This window comes from Wolffia australiana, chromosome 1, assembly GCF_029677425.1.
Source record: "Wolffia australiana isolate 7733 chromosome 1, ASM2967742v1".
NCBI lineage: Eukaryota > Viridiplantae > Streptophyta > Magnoliopsida > Alismatales > Araceae > Wolffia > Wolffia australiana.
In genome coordinates this window covers 28,765,659-28,789,214 of record NC_135835.1, presented here as the reverse complement: position 1 = coordinate 28,789,214, position 23,556 = coordinate 28,765,659, and the positions used below count along the sequence as shown (strand labels likewise).

General features: G+C 50.3%; 3 protein-coding genes across 4 annotated transcripts; all 3 read right to left on the bottom strand.

The window, feature by feature from the left end:
* Window positions 1-444: 444 nt before the first annotated feature.
* On the bottom strand, window positions 445-1,593 carry LOC144713819 (Tetratricopeptide repeat (TPR)-like superfamily protein). Its single transcript, XM_078588522.1, has one exon. It carries the CDS (start codon window positions 1,591-1,593, stop codon window positions 772-774), a length of 822 nt encoding a protein of 273 aa, XP_078444648.1. The 3' UTR covers window positions 445-771.
* Window positions 1,594-1,633: 40 nt separating this feature from the next.
* LOC144713796 (metal ion-binding protein) lies at window positions 1,634-7,307 on the bottom strand. Of its 2 annotated transcripts, XM_078588491.1 has the most exons (15): window positions 7,104-7,307; window positions 6,892-7,008; window positions 6,734-6,805; window positions 6,571-6,641; window positions 6,316-6,415; window positions 6,116-6,214; window positions 5,764-6,030; window positions 5,611-5,670; window positions 4,855-5,514; window positions 3,848-4,771; window positions 3,558-3,737; window positions 3,235-3,450; window positions 2,561-3,111; window positions 2,347-2,469; window positions 1,634-1,882 (listed from the first exon to the last, which is right to left on the bottom strand). In XM_078588491.1, the coding sequence occupies exons 1-15, from the start codon at window positions 7,305-7,307 to the stop codon at window positions 1,753-1,755; spliced, it is 3,774 nt and encodes a 1,257-aa protein (XP_078444617.1). In that variant the 3' UTR covers window positions 1,634-1,752. The 2 variants fall into 2 exon arrangements, with proteins under 2 accessions (XP_078444617.1, XP_078444624.1); XM_078588498.1 differs by lacking the exons at window positions 6,892-7,008; window positions 7,104-7,307 and having other exon boundaries at window positions 6,316-6,369; window positions 6,734-6,791.
* Window positions 7,308-8,258: 951 nt separating this feature from the next.
* On the bottom strand, window positions 8,259-10,736 carry LOC144713812 (cathepsin B-like protease 3). The gene is made up of 9 exons (XM_078588509.1): window positions 10,470-10,736; window positions 10,327-10,395; window positions 10,071-10,151; window positions 9,733-9,975; window positions 9,502-9,627; window positions 9,021-9,239; window positions 8,814-8,927; window positions 8,665-8,700; window positions 8,259-8,573 (listed from the first exon to the last, which is right to left on the bottom strand). Exons 1-9 carry the CDS (start codon window positions 10,719-10,721, stop codon window positions 8,436-8,438), a joined length of 1,278 nt encoding a protein of 425 aa, XP_078444635.1. The 5' UTR covers window positions 10,722-10,736; the 3' UTR covers window positions 8,259-8,435.
* Between the last annotated feature and the right edge of the window lie 12,820 nt (window positions 10,737-23,556).

Below are 23,556 nucleotides of genomic sequence, written 5' to 3'. Positions count from 1 at the left end.
CAAATTTTACCTGTTTTGGTTCAATTGGATTAATATCTTTATTGAGATGTTTAATCCTTCACCTCAAAGTTAAAATTGTCCCCACGATGAGTTTGAGGGGACACTTTAAGGTGACTGATAACGACATCGATCCTACATCAGCAGACGGAGATGATTGAATTCCATAATGATCATAAGTTGGTCTATGGCCTCACTTTGGTACCCCTGTGTATTCCTGATGTTTGGCACTCACAACACAGACTTTTCAATTACATGGAACATTTCACCTAATTACATCTCCCTATCTTGCCTCATCACCGGTATCTTCTGGATCTACCTTCATCTCTCCCTCATCGGTTTACACAGAAGCAACACAGTCAACAGAACGCAAGAAATTTAATATAATTACCTCTAATTCTTCCGTATCACTTGACGAATGACCTGCCATCTAGAAACGTTAATCGGAACTGATCAAACATGTGATTAAAATGAAAAGTCTATTACAACTTGAGAGAATTGCCGCACCCTCTTGCCCGGAGGAGAAAGTCACGTTTTGCCCACATGGGCCATGTTGCACAACATCCATGTCACGTTTTGCCCACACGCAGCGCAGCTCTCCCACCCACCCACTGGCCACCGCAGCCCGGTGTGGTACCGTGGTGCACTCTTGCGCGTGCCCTCTGCGAACCTCGACTAGCGCACCGCGTTCACGCTGTGTCTAATCTGCCGAGTAAGGGAGTAACGCGCGCGGCGCCTGGTGAATTGTTGATACTTTGACACTTTTCGGGTTATTTATTCCTTCCGAGGGGGTGTCCGCCGCCCTTGCCGGCTGCGGCGGGGCGATGAGGAGACGGCGGCGCGGAGCCTGCGCGCGTCGACTTCTCGTCCGAGCAGCGCATAAAACCGGGCGAGCGACGCGCCCAGGCAGCGCGCGCCCGTCTTCAGGACCAGCCCGTGGACGCATCTGCCCAACCCGTAGTCCCTCGTCTCGCCGCAGCCCCGCAGCACCGCGGCCAAGACGAGCGCGCCCAACGGCGGCCCGGCGATTCCCCGATGCCGGAGCATCTCCGCGAATAGCCCGAGCGCCGCCGCGTGGTCGCCGGCGGCGGAGAGACCGGCGATCACGGTGGCCCACGAAACGCCGTCCCGTGCCGGAATCGGCATTCCGCCGAGCACGTCGAGGGCGCTCTTCGAGTCTCCGGCGGCGGCGTAGGCGAGCAGGAGGCGGTTCATCAGAGGCGTTCCGGCGGGGTCGAGGAGGAGGAACTTGGCGTGGCGCCGGATGTGGTCGTGGACCAGGCGGGCGCCGCCGGCGTCGCTCTCCGCGGCACAGTCCTTGAGAAGGGTCGCGTAGAGGTCCGCCTCCACCGGCACGCGCAGCGCGTCCATCAACCGGAGCACGTCGCCGGCTCCCGACCCGCTCTCCGCCCGCGGTGGCCCGCGGGGCTCGACGGCAACGGGGGGCGGGGGCCGGCGCGGCCGCTCTAGCAGCGCCGGTAACACCACCGGCGCCGCTTTCTTGCGATGCGACGCCGCTGCTCTTGCCGGACTCCGGGCGACGACCGGCCCTGCTCGCGCGAGAAATGAAACCGTCGGGGCCTTTGCCGCCGCCATCCGCCCGAGAAGAGGCGGAGGAAGATGAGAAGAAGAACTCTTATTCTAAGTACAGTCACGCAAACAGGGACGATTTCTCTCACCAGACGCATCTACAGGAGGAGCATCGCCGATGTCTGTCTATGTACAGTGGTAGGGAAATACAGCCGGTCAAGTGCTCTAGTCTAGTCTGAGATTATCGCAGAGGTGGCCGAGCTCCGGCCGCGCGGCCATCCAATTGGCGAAGGTCGTCTCCGCAGAGAAGGAGCTGTGAAGGTACTCACGAAAGGCGATGAGGAAGAAGTACCGCCTGCACGATGAAGATGATGATGATGATGATTAAGATTATGAATGATGATGCTTAATATTTTGACGACGATGATGATGATGATGAATTAAGATCATGATGATGATGCTTAAGATTATGATGACGATGATGATGATGATGATGATAAATTAAGATTATGATGATGATGCTTAAGATTATGATGACGACGATGACGATGATGATGATGATGATGAATTAAGATCATGATGATGATGCTTAAGATTATGATGACGATGATGATGATGATGATGATGATGATGATGAATTAAGATTATGATGATGATGCTTAAGATTATGATGACGATGATGATGATGATGATGATGATGATGATGAAGAATTAAGATTATGACAATGATGCTTAAGATTATGATGACGATGATGATGATGATGAATGATGATGATGATGATATGATGACGGAGACAGAGACGCCGGTCTTCCACGAACCTGAGGGCTTTGATGCCCATGTCCATGATGTGGGTCCTGAGTTCCTCGTCTCCATCGGCGCACCTCTCGAGCTCCTTCTTGTGCCGGAATATGTCGTCGCGGAGATGCCCTGCGGCGGCGCACCTGCGAGCAAGTACGCCGACGAGGATCGTAATCATCATCGTCACATGTATAGTAGTAGTATACGGAGGAAGAGGAGGGCGAGCAAGCAGACCTGTCTATGACCAGGTCGACCTCCGCCTTGCTCCTGGGCCCGCGGGTCAGGACCCGGGTGAGGCTCAGTATGTCCCGGTAGTCCCCGTGCCTGAGCATCTCATCGCCGGCGACCACCTCCGACGGCGGCGGCGATGGCGTCGCGGGCCCTTGATCGTCGCCGGCACCGGCGCCGAGCCCCAGGCAGGTGATGGCCATGGCGTAGGCGGCGCCGCCGGCGCCCGGCTGCGAGATGAAGAGGTGGACCGCCGCGGGCTGGGGGGACGGGCGGCGGCGGCGGACGGCGTCGACGTCGGAGGCGAGGGGGTCGCGCTCTCTGGAGATGGGAACGCGGAGATAGTCGAGGGCGCAGCCGCCGAGGGCGAGGGCGAGGGCGGCGAAGAGCTCGGCGGCGGTGGTGACGTCGTCGGGGGCGAGGGTCTCCCGATAGCCGACGACGCAGGAGCGGCCGGAGACGGGGTTGGTCTCGTCGCGGTGCAGCAGCATCTGCCCGCCTCTCTGAGCCAGCTCCGCCACCACGTCCTCCTTGAGCCGCCTCTCCATGTGCTCCACCTGCCATCACACCAAAACCCCACCGTTCACGGAAGAGCTCGAGAGGCAAGTGAAGTTCCCTTCGACCGATCGATCGATCGATCGATCAGGATTCAGGGTCAGACGGGTCAGTCAGCCGCTCACCAGAGGACCGGTGATGCCGACGTGCTTGAGCGTGTCCTCGGGATGGTCGAGCTCGCGGAGGACGAAGGGGGCGCCCTTGATGTACACCACCGCCTCTTCCCGCAGGTCCGTGACGACCAACTTCTGAGCGCCGGCGGCGGCGAGCCGGCGGAGCATCTCCTTGGCCCCGTTCGCCGTCGTCGGCGACGGGAGGCTGTACACGGGGAACCCTGCCGCCTGACCAGGCCAAACAGCGAGGTGGGCGGGTTAGATAGAGTGGGGCGATCGATGACCGCAGATTCACTCGCTCGGGGGGGAAGGGGAGTCTCTCTCTTTCTCTCTACCTGGCAGAGGGCCTCCACGCCGGCCGACGCGGCGGCGGCGGCGGCGGAGGAGGCGTCCTGGCCGGGGAAGGCCCCCCCGCTCTTGAGGATGGAGCCTTTGGCTAGGACGGAGCCGTTCCGGGCCTTGACGATCGCTTCCATGGCCAGGTCCCCCTGCGCCTGCTGCTGCTCGCTCGGCTCCTGAGGATGATGATGAGTGATGACACCGATGATGAATGACTGATGATGATGATGAGGAAGAATATGGGTGATCAGAAAAAAAGAAGAAGATAACGACGATGACGATCTACCGGGGCGGTGAAGAAGCGGCCGGGGCGGAGGCGGATGCTCCACTTGGTGGCCTGGACCTCCTGGCGCTGGTGCAGCCAGGTCTTGAAGGGGACGCGGGTCTGGCCCTGGCCGCAGAAGCCGTCGAAGGCGTCGCTGCCGAGGTAGGCGGCGAAGGCGATGAGGCGGAAGTAGCGCTCCAGGTACTCGCCGCCGCGGTAGAGGGCGACGCGCCGCACCCTCGGCTCCGCGTGCTGCTGATTGAACACCCGCCGGTACTGCAGCACCGCTTGCCGGATGTTCTGAAGCGCCGAGCAGCGGTCGATGACCGCGTCCAGCACCTCCCTGCACGCCACGCCGTTGTCGAACAGCCTCGTCAGCTTCTTGATCAGCGGGATGTCGTCGATCACGAAGCACCGCCGCTGTCGACCGGCCTCCTCCTCCCCGCCGCCTCCGCCGCCCTCCTCCGGCGCCTCCTCGCTGCCCGAGGACGAACCCCAGTCGGGGAGCCTCTCCAGGCCCTTCTCCGCCTCCGCCGGCATTGTCAGCGGCCGGCCGTGCCAGATCCTGAGCACGAGCAGGCAGGCGATCACCGTGCCCGTCGTCGTCCTCCCCCTCCCCATCTGGCAGTTGAAGACCAAGGCGGCGTCGGCGGGCGCCGCGGCCACGTTGAGCGCGATGGCGTCGAAGTCGGAGCTCTTCGGGGCCTTGCCGTCGGTGATGGGCACCCGCGCGTACTGGATGGGGAGCCCCTCCGCCTCCAGCCGCTGGTACACTTGCAGAGGAGTCTGCACCGAGTCCGCGCCAACCCGCTCCCACGCGTCGAAGATCTGCCCCTCCTCCGTCTCGTGCACCACCATTATCGCACCTCCGTAGCGCCCCGCCTCCCGCAATATGTCCTCCTTCAGCCGCGCCTCCATCCTCTCCACCCGCTCCCGGTCAATCCCCTACAAGAATTCCGTGATGACGATGATGATGATGGTGATGGTGATGAAGAAGACGACGAAGAAGAAGAAGAAGAAGGGCTTACCGTGTACTCGAGCATGTTCTTGAAGGGCCTTTCGGCCTCGCGAAGAACAAACGGCCTGCCGTTGATGTAGACGACCGGCTCCTCCCGCATGTTGTGCCAGAGGATGGGGCGCCGGGCGCCGATCCTGCGGATGACGGCTCGGATGCCGTCGACGGTGGGGTTGGCGACGCCGTAGACGGGAAAGCCAGCGACGCCGCGGAAATTGGGGGCGCCGTCGACCCTCTCCGGCAAGGCGTGGTTCTGGCAGCCGGGGCAGTGGTCGCTCTTCAGCACCGTCTGCCTCCCGAGAACCTCGCCGCTCCGGAGCGCCGCCACGATGCTCATCTCGCACGGCCGATCGACGCCGCCCGCCTCGGCGATCTTCATCAGCTTCGGCTTGGCGGCGGAGCATCCCAGCGCCCCCATCGGATTCCGCCTCAGCAGCCTGCGGAGAATGCTGTAGAGCTCGGGCCTCGCCCTCATCCAATCGGCGAAGGACACCTGGTCCGACCCAGCCGTCCGGAGGGCCGCCCTCTCCGTGTGGATGTAGACGGCGAAGCATATGAGAAAGTAGTAGCGCTCCAGGTACTCCACGAAGAAGGACAGCGACGCCGCCCTCTTCATCTCGTCCGGCTGACGCAGAATGCTGTTCCGGTACCCCGCGATGGCCTCTCGCAGGTTCTGCCACCAAACCAAACCCGAAAACAGGATAAGAACATTCAGATTTATGTTCCACGGATGAGCCGGGCACTAATCAAAATCTGCAGACGAACGCACCTGCATCGAAGCGCACCTGTCGATCACCTTGTCCACTTGCTTCTTCCCCTCGACCCCGCCCTGCACCAAAGAGGAGAGGAAGGCCGATTGAACAGGAGCGGCGATCAATCGATCTCGAGCCACCAAAAGAGAGAGAATCATGCCGCGCGGTACCTCCAAGACGCGAATGAGACTTCGAATCACCGCGTACTCGCCTCTGCGAATCGCTTCCTCCGAGTCCGGGATGTTATCCCCGGCCGCCGCCGCCGCTCCGCCGCTGAATATTTTGCCGATGGAGCTCGTTCTTGGAATGCCGGACGCGCCGATGCGATTGAGGTAGACCAGAGTGGCGATGACCATGCCCGTGGTCGTTCTTCCCCGACCCATTTGGCAGTTGAATATGATCTCCGTGTTTAGATCCGCTTGAGCGATCCGCTGGACCTGAAATTAAAGCCATGGCCATTTCGAAACTGAAATTACTTGGACCCGACGACGATTACAGCGTAAAAGCTGATTGAAAACCTACCAGGATATCGAAATCCTGCTCCTTGGGAGCCTTCTCGTCTGTGATGGGAACACGTTCGTAGTCTATAATGTAACCTTCGGTTTGCAGTTCTTCGTAAACCTGAACAAGTTGGAAACTCTAGGAATTAAATCAAGTCAAGGAGAAGTTTTTTTCATGGGGAAAAAAAGGAAAAACAGTAGCCCAATAAAGGAAAGACTTACCTCCAGCGGGGTTTTCACAGAATCGGGTATTATTGGTTCCCACTGGTCCACCATCTGACCATCGGGCAGTTCATCAGTTACAAGGATCTTATTTCCATATCTGCTAAGTCAGGTACCCAGAGAGAAACGAGCTATCACAGATGGAATAAATGAACAAAACCAACACACGGGGAGGGGGGGGGCTTTGGGGGGGGTCTCTCAGGGGAAGAATCGACGTTCAGAAGAGCAAGCAACGGGCTCGAAGAAGAAACTCACAGAGACGCTTCCATGAGGATATCGTTCTTGAGGCGAGTCTCCATGTCTTCTACTCTCGCTCTGTTGATGCCCTGCAAGAAAGAACAAGACAAGGTACGTGAGTTGGAGGAGCCGGGGGAGATACGAAGAAATTCAAGAAAGAGACAACCAACAGCGAACAGACCGTGTACTCGAGATTAGAGATGGGCCGCTCCACGTCGCGCAGCACGAACGGGCGACCATTGATGTACACCACCTGTTCGAAGTATTGCGCAGGCGTCGGCAGGAGTTCTTGGAACGGATAATTGATTTATTCTGTAAAAAGGACGGATAATTGCTGACCGGTTCTTCCCGTAGACTGTGCCATAGGATCCTCTTCCGCTTCCCGATGTGGTTGAGCACGTTTCTGATCCCCTGCGCCGTCGGAATCGCCACGCCATGAACGCACAGCGAGCCCGCCTGTTGGTGCGTGTTCGAGGCCGTCTTTAAGAGAAAGAAGAGAAAGCAAAAGGGGTTTCTCGTCTTCAACGGGGTCGCGGAGAGAAGGGACGGACCTGCCTGTAGTTGGGGGCGCCTTCAATCTGAGGGGAGAGGCGGCGGTTCTGGCAGCCGGGGAAGTGGTCGCTCTTCAGGATGGTCTTCTTGCCAAGAACAGACCCGCCTCTGCAGCTCATCACGCGCTCCGGTTCCATCTCCCCTGGAGAAACGACTCTCTTTCGAGGCGAAGGTGCCACCGTCGCCCGCGATTCAGGCGGCATACCAGGAATCCGCTCTTCTTTACCACGATTCAGTTCTCTCACTCACTCAATAGAGTCAATAGAGAGAGAGAGGCCTTCTACAGTCCTCCTTGGGCGAGAAAAGACAGTTTCCTCGCGGCTTTTATAGCCCGGAACCCCGTAATCTCCGAGCCCGTCGCGGGCAGCAAATGAAGGCGGCGGCGGCGGCGGTGGCGGCGGCGCAATATGAAGAGAAAGAGGGGAGAATTGGGGCTGGTTGGGGAGAAGAAAGCAAGCAAGCAAGGAAGAGGATGAGAAGAGGAGAAGGGGGGATTATAACGGGAGGGGGCGTTGAGGAAGGAGAGGGGAAGGCCGGTGTGGGTAGAGGAGGAGGGATGAGCCAATCGCAGAAGAGGACGGGCCAAGAGTCAGGCAGGTCAGAGCGAGAGTCGGTCCATCTACCGCCACCTTCGTGCCGATATCTTGGCGGCGGATGGGCCCAGCTCAGCTTCACGTGAACAGAGAGTGTCCAAACTTCGCAAGACAAAGAGAGAGAGAGAGAGAGAGAGAGAGAGAGAGAGAGAGATGTGCAGGGCGCTCCATGCACAGACAAGCCCGAGCTGCGGGGAGGCGGATCGGGCCCTTCCTTGAAACGTCGTCCACACCCTGTCCGTCCCCATCTCCGCATATTCCCTTCCTTATCCGAATACACGAGCACCCCTCCCCTCTACGTTTTTTCCTCCCCACCAGCGACAGGACCGACCCTCCTCCGCCCGAGCCCAGGAAAACACCCTCACTCAATAAACTCAATATTTATAGAGAGAGATGTAGTGATAGAAAGAGAGATGGCGTGAGATGCAGTGATGGAAAGAGAGATGGTTGAAGTGGGCTCCGCCGGAGAGCTCGCCGTCCACAAAGACAGGAAGGGGGCCCAAAAACGTAGCTCCCCTACCATGTCCCTCGTTCCCCGGAACGATGCCACGGCCACCGGTATTTCTTTGGCTTCTTTCTTAGTAAAAGATAAGACATGAGGTTCATCACCATCTTTTTCTTTTGCGTTTTTGGGGACACCGAAAAGACACAGATTGATTTGATGGGTAGTCAGTAACGCGTCAAAAGTAAGCAGATTGACGCGTAGATTCCCTCCCCCGTGCAGCGAAGCGCATCGGATCAGATGGCGTGCTTCAGCTCCGCGTCCTCCGCCGCCACGGCGCTGAGCGCGAGGTTCTTGGTCGAGGGCAGGCCCCCCACAACGTCCTCTTCGATCCCGCACTCGTTATTTCCCCTCGCTATCTTGAAGTATCCATCCTGCCCCCAAAAACCAGACAACAGAACATCCCAACCCATCAAAAATTTGGCAAACGAAGGAAAAAAAACGTATCAGCAGAGTTCCACTCACATCGCCCCAGCCGCGGTTCCATTGGTTCGCCAGCAGCTGCATCGTGCAGGGAAAAGAGCGTATCAGCGGAGTTCCAGAACAACAATGATGACCATCACTAGAAGAAAAGGAAAAATTAAAAAAAAAAGGGGGATGAAGGAAGAACGGACCCAGTAGTCGTCGCCGCCGTCGACGGTGCCCCATCCGATGAGCTTCACCGCGTGGCCGCCGAGGACCTCCCCGGTCAAGTGCTTGTACACCCCCGACCGGTAATGCGCAAAGTCCTGCCCGCCGACGAGGCCGATCGATTAGACGAGCGTGGAGTGGAGAGAAGAAGAGACAGAAACGGAGAGGGAAAGGAGGAGCAGATGGCTTACCTCGTAGACGGTGAAGTCGACCTCCACGGGGCCGTTGGTGTAGAGCTCCGCCATGATGTCGCGCGGGTCCGAGCTCACTCTGTACGCGCTCACGCTGAAATGCTTAGATCTCTGCCAGACCTGGTTCCCCGCCTTGCACTGCTTCTCGCAGACCGGCGTCGGGTACTCGGGCTCGCACCCCGGATGAGAGCACCCGATCTGATCGAAGTACGGGTCGCACTGCAAAGTCAAATCCCAAAACCCCACTCAGATTGATCCAAACACGTATCTGATCGAAACAATTGACGATGACCCATGTCTCTATCTACGTGGGTCATCGTTCAGGAGTCTTCCTCTCATCATCAACCGTCGATCATGGTCGATGACGTTAACTAGTTGACGATTTTTCCTCTTCCTTTTGTGGGTGGGTTTTCTGAAGAAGAGTAAATGTCTGGCAGGGAATGGGAATTCAGCGAGCGATGGGTGAAAGAGTCGGTCGCACCTCCTCCGTGACCACGCCGCTCTGGACAAAGTATTGCCAGGCTAAGATGGGATATCCTCCGTCGCAGCCGTCGCCGCACATCACCCCGCAGCAGGAGAGAAGGTCGTTGACAGACAGCGTGATGTTCTGCTCGTGGGAATTCGAGAATCATGTCAGATTTTTTGTTCCTTCCTTCCAGCCGAGTTGAATTGAAGGAGAAGAGAAAAGAAAGATGGATGGATGGATAGATACCTGGCCGAAGTGGATGCAGAAACGGTCGGAAAGGGATTCGACGGCGCCAAAAGCCCAGCAGGAGCCGCAATGGCCCTGATCGAGAATCTTGCCGATGGTTTTGCACTGGGGCCACGCCGTCCTCGCGTCGAACTCCTTGGGAAGCGCTGCTTTGATGGATTCCGGATGAGTCTTCACCGGAAAATCGAAAAGACGGTTCTTCGGCAGCGGCTTAACACCCAGCATACGCTTGAATTGCGAAAACTGCGCACGAGGAGGCCGGCATATTATTATCATCGGAAAAACAACCGAGGAAGGAGGAACGATGAATTGGGAAAACAAATAACACTCAGTCCTACCGTGTAATTGGACAAGGCGGCGTTCAAGTCCGCTCGCCATCCCGCTTCGGGGTTGGAGTTCACCTCCCTCACGATGGATTCCTACGTTGGGGCATACAAAATAAAAAAAACCCAATCAAACGTCGCGGACGAAGAATAAGTCGATTTGATCGGGCGATAATGAATCCATCAACGACCCACTAATTTCGTGGATCTGAACTTTTACTAAACGGTGAATGATCACGGAACGGTGAGTGGTAGGAAGGGGAACACCTACCTTGAGGATGGGTCTGCGGCTGTCTTTCTCTCCGAGCCTGATCACGGGGAAGGGTTTCACCGCGGCCACCTGCAGGCAAGACGAATGAGCCGATGATGAAAATACGTGGACGAGACCAACGGAGATGTGCAACGGGGCGCTACTTGACCGAGGAAGGCGAGGACAAGGAGGCCGGACAAGGCAACCACAGTCACGGCCCGGGGCGTCGCCGCCATGGTCGTCCTCCTGATCTTGAAAGGAATCGCGTCCCGCCCCGCCCCGCCCCGCCCCGCCCCGCCCCGCCCCGCAAGCGATGGTTGGGGAAGTGGGAGGGGAAGGCAGGGGATTTTATTATAGAAGACGGGGCAATCACGGCGCCTGATCTTCCCCGATCGAGATCGATGTGACGTCGCCATCGAAATTATGAAGATATCGAGACGGAGGAGCAGAGACAAGAGTCCTGCACGCAAGGCGCGAGGGAAGGAGGACCGTAGATTTCCGCTCAGGGCGTGCCAGGGAACGCTCCGATTGGATCGCGCCGCCTCCCGCGCCGCGGGCCGATCCGCCGTCTAACAGCTCGTCGTTGATTGGCTCCCCGCACGTATGGGCGCCACTGGCCCACCACCCTCCCGGAACACATGAATAATTCAGTTTCAACTTTCAATTGCAGAGATAATATCTGAGGTGGAAAAGACGGCGCCAATTAAAATATCGGGGGGGGGGGGGGGGGATTATGAGAAATATCTTGTATGCTGTCAGTAGATTTCGGTATCCATATATATGGTGTTGGAGTTTGGATATTGATAGTTACATGGGGATATTATGAGGCAAATATAATATTAAAAATCTAAAATACAGCTCTACTTCCAAACGATAATGTAATATGAGAAATACGCGTCAGTAGACATGGTCGTTCTATTCTGTTCGTTTAAAACGAACAAAAAATTCGCACAAACGAACCGCACAGGGGTCTGTTCGCTGTTCTGTTCGTTTTATGTGCGAAAATTAGAACAGATGTTCGAACAAATGCACACAATTCGTACAAATTCACACAATCCGCACAAATTCGCACAATCCGAACAAATTCGCACAAAACGAACAAATTCGCACAAAGGAACAAATTCGCACAAAACGAACACAATTCGCACATGAAGTGGAAAAATTGCATATTTTGCTTGTAAATTGCATGAAATTGCACAGATTTGGTGAAACATTGCCCTGTATGTAGGAGAGTAAACTGAACTAAAAATATTCTAAGTTATTGTATATATTTAACTAACATATAGAAGAGGAGAATAACAATTTAAATGGATAGTTTAGTAGGGAATGTTTGTTGTCATGATGAATTAATTTTCTAAGATGGTTGCAAATTCTCAAAGATGACAAGTGCGAATAGAAATTGTAATTAACATTACAATAAGAAGAATAGAAATTTCAGTGGTAGATGAATTATTAATCTATAAGTGAGTGATAATTTATTTTTAAAAAAAATTGAGAGTTAAAACTAAAAATGAGGAAAATGATAAAGAAGCGTACCCTAATAAACTATCCTACTAATCTATCACACTTGTTTAATTGAAAAAATTAAATGTGGCATTTTTAGTTTTAATTGTTTAGCTTAAAGTAGTTTGGTTATGACTTGTTATTACTCACTGGAAGTTAAAATGACAAAATTAATGAGTCCACGCACAACGACAATTACTACGTAAAAGATGTCCAAGTGCATTTAGGAAACGGTTACAAATGGAAAAGTCAAAGTGCATTTAGGAAAGGTAAATGATGTTCTGCCAAATTAGTTTCATAAACATCAGAGCTGGGAGGCGAAACGATGGATGTTTTTCTTGACAACATCAATCATTGTTGGAGTGAAATTGCAGCGCTCCCAGAATTCGCTGTCATCCCATTGAGTATTCAAAACTCGTTCGGCATTTGTCGCAAGCTTGAAGTCTTTTTTCAGGACAGCAACAATGTCTATAAGCATGCGCTGATAGCCTATGACAATAAATTGCTCTTTTATTGGGGAAAATTGTTCTGCGTTTCCCCCATCTGTATTGTTTGTGTGTGTATTGACGTCATAATCGTCCGGTTTAGAGTCCGAGCTGATGACAACAACAGTCGGGCCTTGGGGTTGCTTTTGCATTCCTCGTTGTAAAAGTCGCACACTTCTTCGTGGGGCGCCCCTATATTTGGTTCCTGCGCCCTCCATTGCCTTCGCGTCGTTGTGGATGTACCTGCATTTTGTGGGAGACGTCATAATATGTATGTGATGAATGATAACATGCACAAATAATTGTGCTTGAAACCAATAGGGACACTAAAAGAGAGCGAACACACTTTAACAGACAAACATAACAGTCGAGGAGCATTTAAAGGAGAAATAAATGAGGATATATGAACATTCTCACTTGTAACAAGAATAACTTTTGTGGATCATTCTGTGCTTGAACATCAATAGTCAACGTATCATTGACGTTCATAGATGAGATTCGTGGCATACTTTCTGTTAGAGGGTAGTTCAAGAGTTAAAAACACTAACGTTGCTGTTCTAGGGTGCGTCGACACGAATGTCGAATGGCCCATCATCTTCATCACCGTCTTCGTCCTCATCCGCTCTCAAATCGTCGTTGATGTACCATGACTTCAACATCATTAGGACTTCTACGCTATCTACTATGAGTCGCGAGCACCTGTAGTTGATTACACGGCGACCTTCTGAGAATAGAGGCTCACACGCCGCACTCGTCGCTTACACAGCTAGGAATTCCTTTGCAACCAGCGCTAACGTAGGTAAGAAAGCTGACCTGTTAAGAGAGTAAAATTGATCAGATATGCAATCATGGAAGCAAGAGAATAGGACTATGAAAAATGTAAATTTAATGCTACCTGTCGTCTTCCACCAATGCAACACCTCTGTGCCGAAAGCTGGGGGGACCGTCACATATACATCGAGCTCCTCAATAGGATCAACTCTTTGTGGTAGTTCAGAGGGATCTAGTAGTTCTTCTAGCTCCATTTGTATGAAATCACTCGTCATTGATAGAGCAGATCGTTCGGTGGATCGACTCCCAACATTCCTGGATACCGAATGGGACTCCAAGATATTGCGAACGGTAGACAAAACATCATTCTTCGCATGTGGATCAATCTAGCGAAGCTTCATGGATTGGTCGAGTTGCGAGGCAATAGTGAAAGCCTCATTTCGTGTCAGTAAGGAGACATATTTGTCTAACTTCACCCGCATAGCTGAACATACATTAGATAAGGCGTTCCTTTGCCTAGCGGACATAGCGTGTCCAACAGGAAGCATGGAGGAGTCCGTAACTCCCACTCTAATACGCTCAAGGTGCCTCATCATACCCTTAATAATGACTATACCCTCATTTGACGTCGGTGACTTGCTCCGAATAACGACAGAGGTACCGTGCCAGAGTAGTTTGAGTAAGTCAATAAATTTTTCAATGAGGTCCCACTCTGCATCAAGTAAAGAACGTTTGGGAAGCATGTTTGACATCATCATATCGATGACAAATTTCTTCTCAATGCATCCGCGGAGCATTTTGAAAGTCGAGCTCCACCTTATAGGGCAATCTATCGAGATCCTCCTCGTGCTTGACATATTCAACTGTTGGTAGTAGGAAAAAAATTTGCCTCTTTCTTCGACGATCCTCGTATAGCGACAACCGCCTCTCTCAGGCGCCGAACAACGTCACCTAAGGAAATTGCAGGAGTATCCGACTCCTCTACATCAAAGACGTTGTCAATGTCTGTGAGGTCTACTTCGTCAATGAAGGTTGCCTCAGGGCCATCGTCGACGACATCGAGCGCCTTCAGTCTGGCCTGCATAACTAAGTTGATCACATGCGCAATACACAACACATGTCTCTTTGTAGTAAAACGGGCGTTCCCAGAGCGCAACTCTTGTTCTAATGTCGCCATCATGGTTGAATTATTCGACGCATTGTCCGTTGTCACCGCGCAGACCTTTGCGCTCAACTTAAAATCGGCGAGAACCTCCAACACAATCTCGCTCAAGCACTCCCCACTATGCGACCCCTCCAACTGACATATAGCGAGGACACATTCACACATCTTCCATTTTGTATCAATCCAATGAACGGTGAGTCCTAAAAATGAGATTCGATTGGCAGAAGTCCAACAATCTAAAGTTAATGGCCACTTTTTCGACACCCTCTAGTTGGTCGCGAATACCAATCTTCTACTCAGTGTAAAGCTTAAAATCTTTTTCCTTCACAGCCCTTGTCGATGGGATCGAAATCTCCTCCTGTGCGATGTATCGCAGTAGTCGTATGAAGTATTTCTTGCATACAATGTTCCATGGTGCGGTTGACTGACAAATGAACCGTACAAGCTCCTCTTTTGTTGTCTCCGATGTGCGACCAGTGAAGTACAATTTTTCTGTACTTGGTCTATCAAAGATGTTCGCCACTGACGGTTGGTTGGAAGAGCTCCCTTCTTGAACATTCAGTTTGTTATACTCTTTACGGTGCACATTTAGAAAATGTCGCCATAGCACCGTATTGCAGCTACACTTGTTCTGCTCTACTGTCACTACACAACCCCTAGTGCGAGTCGCACATAAATTGCATGTGAAAACCCTAGGCGCCACCTCTGTGAAGTGTACTCGGGCAGCGCATTCGTTCTTTCTCTTCCTCTTCTTTTGGTTGTGGCCAACACTCCCCTCTGTCGACGCAGAGCTCTTGGATGAGGCAGAGGTATGCAATTGATGTGTTCTAGGCATCTTAAGCTACAAGATCATCCTAAATTATGAGAAAGACAAATAAATCAATTGGGAGGTAAACATACAGAGAAATCAACGGAAAAGTTAGCAAACATTATGTGATCCAATTTTACGCCACATAGTACAGATAGGTTGTTTTATCGAAAAGATCATTGTCTCATGGATCTAACACAAATACCATGGTTCTGAAATTTTAATCAAGGATATAGCAACCATTCCTTCTTAAATAGACTCAAACATCAGCACTGAAAGAATGCAAGATGGCAAGACAAACAAGAATATACGCTGACATAGAGAAATGGTGAAATCAACGTAGAGAAGAGGAAAGTATTTGGAAACACCAAGCCAAATCAGCACGAACTAAAATCAGTTTCAATAATAAAAACTAACCCAAAACTACGCAGCTCCAATTCCAGATGACTTCAGAAATGGTCTCAACGCTTCTCAGCCCGAATCCGCCTCAGAACAGTGATCTTGTCGAGTGCATTCCAGAAGTAGAGAGACAGTGAGAGAGAGAGATACGTCGAAATGGAGAGGGAGCAGGAGAGGAAGAGTAAATGCAATAGGGGGGGACAGAGAGTTGGAGAAGAAAAGGAAGATGGAGATGGAGAGACAAAGGAAAGGATAGGGATAGGGAGAGGAAGAGTGATTAAGAGAAGGGACAACGGAGAATTGGGAAAAAGAAGATGGACAGGGGGAGACATAGAAATGGAGAGGGATAGAGAGAGGATGAGCGATTGAGAGAGAAGGGGGGCAGAGTATCTCAGAAGAAGAGAGACCGTGAGAGGGGGAGACAGATATATTAAATAATAAATTAGAATAATGGCCAAAGGATCAATCGACAAGCCCAATAAGTTTATATTACGCTCCATAGTGTCATTAATTGGACCTATCATTGTATTTTAGTCTTATGGGACATGTAAATAATTCTTCTCTTTTCATAATGATTGAAATAAAGAAACATACACGTGATGTGTGACAAAAATTCATATTAAAATTAAAGTAGAATATTGCCCAAAGGATCATAGGGAAGCTCAAAAGTTTTACATTCTGCACATGATAGTTTCTTACATTTGACCCACATCCATTTTTTAGCCTTACTCATGGGACGTAAATAATTTGAAATGTTTGTCATCAATTGAAAAAAGCTAATTTAGAAGAGATCTGTGATAAAATCATTATCAAAAAAAAAATGTGACAAAGGATTAGAGAAGAAGCCCAAAAATTATTTACATTCAGTCCAGTATAGTTTCTTACATTTGAGGCCTACTCATGGGCTGTGTAAATAATTACCGTTTCAAATAAGACAATATACACTCAATCTGTGATGCACCTTACATTCAAAAATAAATGGAAATATATTTTCGTGATATGATCATGCCGAGTATGAGAAACCATTCAGAACTATTTGTTTTCGGAAAAAAAAACCATTCAGAACTATGTAAACTGAAAACAACCAAAATTATATAAATTGAATGAACTTCGAACGGATATAGGGAAGGCATGGTGAGGCCCAAGATTTTGCATTCTACACCTCACAGTTTCCTAAATTGACCCTATCATATTATTCGAGCCTTTCAGAGGTGACATGTGAATAATTTCCATTGTTTTCCCTTATAAAACAACATATTATACAATACACGTGATCCGTGATATTGCGTCTAAAAAAGGAAATAAAAAGGGAAATCACATGATACCTCCATGTTAATACTTGGAAAGTATCAAGTGATCTGTGATATTAGATACTATATGTAAATGGATGGAAATATATGATCAGTTAAAAGTTTATGAAGTTTGCATTTTTAATAATTTATATTGTCTCAGTGAATCATGACAAATTTGGTTTCTCCTTAACCATACGTATCCACATAATAGACCAATGCATAAGTTAATTTACATCATATCACATGATTTAATCTTTTGGAGAACGACAAGATTACATGGTATGCCTTCTCCAAAGGCCCATGGAAACATAAGCAAAAAAAATATAGGGAAAGTGTCCTTTCCGTATGAAGAGATTGTCTCATATTTTTTCATGGATGAAATCTTCTGTTGCCGCGGATGCTAATCACTAAATGTTGAGTAAGAAACTGAAAATATGTTTTAAAATATATAGATTAGATCATTTTGTATTTAGATTCTGTATAGTAGCATGGACGAGCTTTGAACAACAGCTTTTAAAAATAGAAAATAATAAAAATCATCATAATGAATGTACTATAGTTAGTGATTAATGTGACAATATTTTACAGCCCCTGAAACATTGACGAGGGAGAGGGAGAGGCCTAGAGGGAGAGGAAGAGTGATTGAGAGAAGGGACAATGGAGAAGTCTAAAAAAGAAGAAGATGGACAGGGAGAGGCATAGGAATGGAGAGGGAGAGGGAGAGGGGGAAGAAGAGTGATTGAGCGAGGCGGAGCCGAGATTTGGAGAAGAAGAGGGAGAAGGAGAGGGGGAGGAAGAGTGATTGAGAGAGGTGGAGACAGAGAATTGGAGAAGAAGAGGGAGAGGGAGATGGGGAGGAAGAGTGATTGAGCGGGGTGGAGACAGAGATTTTTAGATGAAGAGGGAGAGCGAGAAGGGGAGGAAGAGCGATTGAGAGGGGTGGGGACAGAGATTTGGAGAGGGAGACGGAGACAGAGAGGGAGAGTTATTGCGAGAGGAAGAGACAGAGCATTGGAGAAGAAGAGGGAGAGGCCTTCTGTGAAGAAACAAGAATAGGGAGAGGGGGACGGAGAGAGGAGCGACGAGAGCGAGAAGAAGAGAGAGTGATAGAGCGGGAGACAGAGAACCAGAGTGAGAGTAAATGTGAGAGATGGAAAAATGGATAAGAATAGAGAGACGATGGGTCACTGAAAGAGAGAAGAAGGGAAGGGAGAGGAAGAGAGCATGCGTACCTCGTGGAGAGATCCGACAGCGACGGCCGACGAGGAACGGAATGAGTAGCCGAGAAGGGAGACGGGGAGATCGTTGGCCGACAAGGGAAGGAGGGCGCAGCCGAGCAGGGGGAGCTGGGAGAGCAGCGATGGACGAGGCACAGAGAGTCGCAGAGAGAAGAAGGGGAGGACAAATACCTAAAAATCGAGAAGGGGGATGAGAGTCGACTCAACTCAGTCTAGAATCGAGACTCGAGAGAGTAGAGATGGGGTCACGGGGAGATGGAAGGCCGACGAGGGGTTTCTTTTTCTTTATTGACAAAAAAAAATTCGCACAATGCGAACCACACAGGGGTCTGTGCGAATTTATGTTCGTTTTCAACTTTGTTCTGTTCGAAAATCCGAACAGAACGCACAAATCGCTCAAATTCGCACAAAGCGAACCGAACGACCATGTCTACGCGTCAGTTATACCACAATTTGATACCAGTTGACATCTTTGCATTGATGCCAACACTTCTCACAAAGTAGCACCCAAAAGCGGGTGCCTTTATACGAGATCAATCTTAGTGATACCATATCTGCATGCTGAGAAAAGTCCTTTGCAAAAAGAACTGGTTGCAGACTCTAGAGTGAATCAGAGGCAATATTCTGTGAATGCAAAGTGAAAAAGAATTCCATTGGCGCCCCACCATTTCATGTGTATATCCTTCTCCATAATGTGCATATTATGTATTAGGGTCTCCAATTATTCCAATGATGTCTGCAATGCTGTTGTACACATAGCTTCTCTCATAAGATCCTTCTCAATGTGCATAGAAGGCCCATGGTTCCTTCATGTCTTTCTTCTAGGTTGGGAGTTATGAAAAAAACAATGATTAGGGATGTAATTGCTCGTTAAACATTGACCCTTGGAGAGATAGATCAAGAACTGCGATAGTTGGGCCAATATTGTCCATATGAAAGAAATGAATTATATTCATCAAGTTTTGTGTTCATGGCAGCACGCATAGTATTCAAAGATACCATCACATCCTTCATTATTTTCCTCCCCAAGAATAATGTCCCTTTGGTGATTCTTAAGGACGCCCACAATGTGATAGGTCAATGCACGCACAAGGAGGAGGATGTTGCCAATTACAAACTACATCTACCTTCTCACATGCTCAGTGGTGTACTCAAGCGACCAGAATATGAGGATGAACTTGGTGAGCATATCCCACTAGTCATGTAAAAGCTCCTTTTTTATTTCATCCCAATGTAAAGTAGTCAAAGCCCACACTGATGGCATCCCCTTTCTCAACAACTTTCCTAGGTACCTCATGAGTGACGCTCCACCAAATTGAAAGGTAGAGCTTTATTCATTTTATCTTCATTTGCTTCTGGTTACATAATGCTATATAATGTAGCAAGCACTTTATGAATCGACAGATTGCCCAAACAGCTATTCTTGATTCAGCGATTACATCACCAATAGAAATGGTGAGTCACTATGATCTTCCTAGCTTGTCGACAAGTTCTTCCACCTTAGAGTCGCCATCATGTAAATCAGTTGTTGTGTTAATAGTGTTCTCCTACTATATTGTGACTACTGAAGATAGTGAAATTAGATGTGATTGACAAGCCAAGCCTACCTTACATATCTCATACAATGTTGATTGATACATTGCATTCATTATATTGCATGTGGGATGCTTGTGATGAAATCCATGGATACATAATTGGATTTAGTGAATTATGATGAGATCACAAAAATAGAAATATGATGGGGGACCATCCGCAAGCTGAAGCACCAGGTCAACCCGCGGCGATATGTCAGCAACCACGTCGCGAAGCTCGAGCTGACGAGAAGGACCCGGGGTTCAAATACTCGGCGTGACGAGAAGGCTTCCCCTATTTATTTTCCCTCGCGTTTTCTTGAACTTTCTCGTTGTCTTTTGTTTGGGGAGGGCCTCTGTATTTTGGCCCTTCCATCGTATTTCGAACCACATTTTACGGGCCGACCCCTAGGGTTTCCTTTCTCCCAATATAAAAGGAGAAGAGATGCCCTAGAGGAGATTAGAGAAGTTGAATTGTGTTTTGCAGCTTGTTAGAAGGAGAGACCCCTTGAAGGAGAAGAGGAAGCCGCCACCGCCTCGCCCGCCGTCGCCAGTCGCCGTCGTTCTGCAAACCGAACCTACTACACCGGACTGTGCCGCTACCGCGTCGCCGCCACCGTCCTCCTTCCGTCTCTCAAAGGAGGAACCGCCGGAGCTCGCCGCCGCCGCCGCCAAGACGCCACACCTGCGCCGCCGTGATCGTCGATTCCCGCGCGGTGCAGCCGCCAGCTGACCCTAGCTCGATTGACAAGGAGAACCGGCTGCCCGTGCGCCCAGTTCGCCCTGCAGAGTCCTCAGGGGGTTGCCGGACTGCCAGACTAACCCCCTGGATCTCTTGACGCTGACCAGCCGCTGCCAAGATTGCTGGAGCACCCTCTTAGGCTGGCGTCGGAACCCTCGCCGAAGGAGGACGACGCCGAGTCAAGGACGAGTTGACTCAGGGCGAACGGACCGACTCCCACACTGAGTCAACTCAGTCCAACCCTACCGGCGAGTCACCACTGAGTTGACTCAGTGTGACTCGGATTCAAGTAAGGGCACTCGAAGGTAAAAACGCTGATCCGGAAGGGCATTTCTGTCAAGACAAAAAAAAGACAAGAGGAGAAGCATTAGGGCTTCAGCGGGCCGCCGCCGCCGCCGCTCGCCGCTGCCTGCCGCCGCCGCCGCCGTCGCTTGCCGCTGCCGGTCGCCTCCGGCCCCTGCCGCCACTACTCGCCGACGTCTTCTGGCGCCGCCGCCAGGTCCCGCAGGCGCCCTTGCGCCGCTGTGCCCGCCCGATCGCCGCCGCTCTTCAGCAAGAGGTCACCAAGGTGACCGCCATCGCCGTTCGGCCTCGGCCTCCCGTGCGCCCGCCGCCCCAGTGGGTAACCGATCTGGCCTCGGACGCGCCCCCCCTCCAACTGAGGGGGAACGGTTCCGCCCCGAAGCCCTCACCGGCTTCCCCGACCGGCGCCGCCGAGCACCGCCGTCAACCCGGCCTCGGACGCCCGTTCGCCCTCCAACTGAGGGGAAACAGTTCCGCCCCGCAACCCCACAGGCTTCCCCGACCGGCACCGCCGAACACCGCCGGCGAACCGGCCTCGGACGCCCGTCCGCCCTCGAGGACGTCCGCACCCAGGCCGGCCGAATCAGTTCGCCCGGTCGGCACCGCCAAGCGCCGACGGCAATCCGACCAGGCGCCCGATCGCCTTCCGCGACGGCAATCCGACTAGGGCCGCGCCCGTGCCTCGACCCATGGCCGCACGCCCCTCGCCCGTTCGACGCCCATCCGAAGCCCTCCGAGCTGAGCCGGACGTCGCCGACGCTCCTGCTCCTCGACGCTCTGACATCATCGGCCGACCAACCCAATTCGTCTTTCGACTCGCCGCGCCAGACCGCCAGGCCAATTAAAACTCGGCTTCGACCACCGCGACTACCAGACCTTAGTCCGCGGCTCCATCGGGCCTTGCCTTTCGCCGTTTCCCGTACGTTGGGTTTGGGGTAGCTATCTCCTCTCGTCTCCCCGTTTGACACTTTGTTTCCGGAATAGATAGTTGGATCGAGGATACCCGCTCCTACGGCATCCTTCGATTGATATATCGGGTCATTGGGAGTCGGATCGTACGTGACACGTGCGGGAACTCTTTCAGGGCTCCATCCTATTTCAGTTATTGCCGTAGTTCTCGTTATTTCATAAACGTGCATCCCCGCATTCAATAGCGAATTACGTGTTTGTTCACCGCCACCCTGTGTTGCAACGCGCCCCGTCGATCCCGGCCGTACGTGTTGCATCAAAATAACTAGTCTTTAAGCACATACTATAAATATTCATATTCAACTGATACACAACAAGGACATCAAAATATCCTAATAGAATGACTATATCCAGTCATATTCATAAGATAAGTATGTCAGATCCCTTTGGCCATTAGTGTGGAAACATTAAGGACCAATAGGGGTTAGTAGATATATTGTAAAATACTTTCTCCAATTATCCCTGTTATACATCAGTGCAAACTGGAGTGACATATAAGGGTTTGATAGTTAACCATATTCTTTGTGGCGGAGAACTGCAGGGAAAAGTGAACGATTACCCTAATGGGCGGCACCACATATCCGGATAGAATGTAATGGACCTTAGATTGCCTTTTCTTTTCTTTCAATATTTTTGGGTTTTTCTTGTAATTCCCGACGTCACAAGGGAGAAGGGTATAAAAGTCCTCTCCCTCAATGTAAACATTGATGAAATTTGAATAGAGAAAGCTTCATTTTCACTCATTAGTGCCGCCGCCGCCATGCTGCCGCCACGCCGACGCTTTCGCACCCAAGCTCTCCTCTCGTTTGTGACGAGCTGTTGCCATTGTCGGCGTCGTTTCTGTTCTTTGCAAGCTGTCGTTGGCATTGTTTCTGTCATCTGCAAGGTGTCACCTTCGTCTTCACGGATGCCACCACAGATTTCCTCCGCTGTCCTGCATCACTTAGTCAATTGGGAGTCTTACATAGACGAAAGGTTATACATATATAGTAATTAATAGCGATAAAGGTTCATAAGATAGTTTATGTAATACTCTATAACTTCTATATCACAAGGTATAGATTGGTCCCTCACAAGCTGGAAAATTAAGTTATCTATTCATTTAAATATATTATCGGATAACTAATATGTATGCCAATATATTTAATTATTAAGGTTGGTTATTATATATTATAGTTAATAAATATATTATTAAATAAATGATACAGTATTATCTTTTATATCTTATTTAATTGATTCTTATTGTATAAAATAAAAGATGAGCTTTATCTAAAACATATATAACCAAATGAGGGCTGCACCAAGTCCCTCATTTCTGGAATTAATATACACTGAAATGAGCGCTATAGTGAAGCACTCTATTCTTAGTTTAGATACAATAAATGCAGTTTCACATTGATTTAATTTTAGAAACACAAATGCAAATGGGGGCATGGCAATATCTACAACCTTGAGGAAGTTGTTGATATCTACATATACACGCATGGAAGATATCTACCTACTCAAAGCGAAGTTATATATTTTGTGCACAGGTACTCGCATAAAGAAATGAACTCACTTGGGGAGTTAGTTTATTTTTTATGCATGCAAGGCTGCCTCCCTTTAGGTCTCATGGTGAATTTGCTTTGGAAAATTCAAAATAAAAAAACTTAAATCGAGATTGCCTTGGGAATTTGAAAGTCTGGAAATGTGAATTCACTTTTGGATCAACCATGTTTCCGATACGTTGTCAAACGACCAGTCGTTGACACAAGACACAACACGTATCTTGCATCAACGATTGCCAAGGGAACTTTCAGTTCAAATAACCAATTACCTTCCTGATTTCCAACATTCTATAACTAAGTTATGCATGCATCAATGAACGCTTTGAGTTTTACCTATGAAAATATTGCGGTAAATACTCTGGTATGTAATTAAAACCTGATCCAACTATGCATCAAAATACTGATTAGACATATGAGTATATAATATATTGTGCCATAAGTGTGATGATCACTTTCTA

Excerpts from the sequence above, each read along its gene's own strand:
- LOC144713819 (XM_078588522.1), bottom strand. The coding sequence starts at position 1,593 with ATGGCGGCGGCAAAGGCCCCGACGGTTTCATTTCTCGCGCGAGCAGGG.
- LOC144713796 (XM_078588491.1), bottom strand. The coding sequence starts at position 7,307 with ATGCCGCCTGAATCGCGGGCGACGGTGGCACCTTCGCCTCGAAAGAGA. Across the intron at positions 5,515-5,610 it reads ACAGGTGCGCTTCGATGCAG|AACCTGCGAGAGGCCATCGC; the intron begins GTGCGTTCGTCT and ends GTTTGGTGGCAG. Across the intron at positions 3,112-3,234 it reads TCGGCATCACCGGTCCTCTG|GTGGAGCACATGGAGAGGCG; the intron begins GTGAGCGGCTGA and ends GTGTGATGGCAG.
- LOC144713812 (XM_078588509.1), bottom strand. The coding sequence starts at position 10,721 with ATGGCGACGTCACATCGATCTCGATCGGGGAAGATCAGGCGCCGTGAT. Across the intron at positions 8,701-8,813 it reads ACGGCGGCGACGACTACTGG|CTGCTGGCGAACCAATGGAA; the intron begins GTCCGTTCTTCC and ends TGCACGATGCAG. Across the intron at positions 8,574-8,664 it reads GGAACCGCGGCTGGGGCGAT|GATGGATACTTCAAGATAGC; the intron begins GTGAGTGGAACT and ends TTTTGGGGGCAG.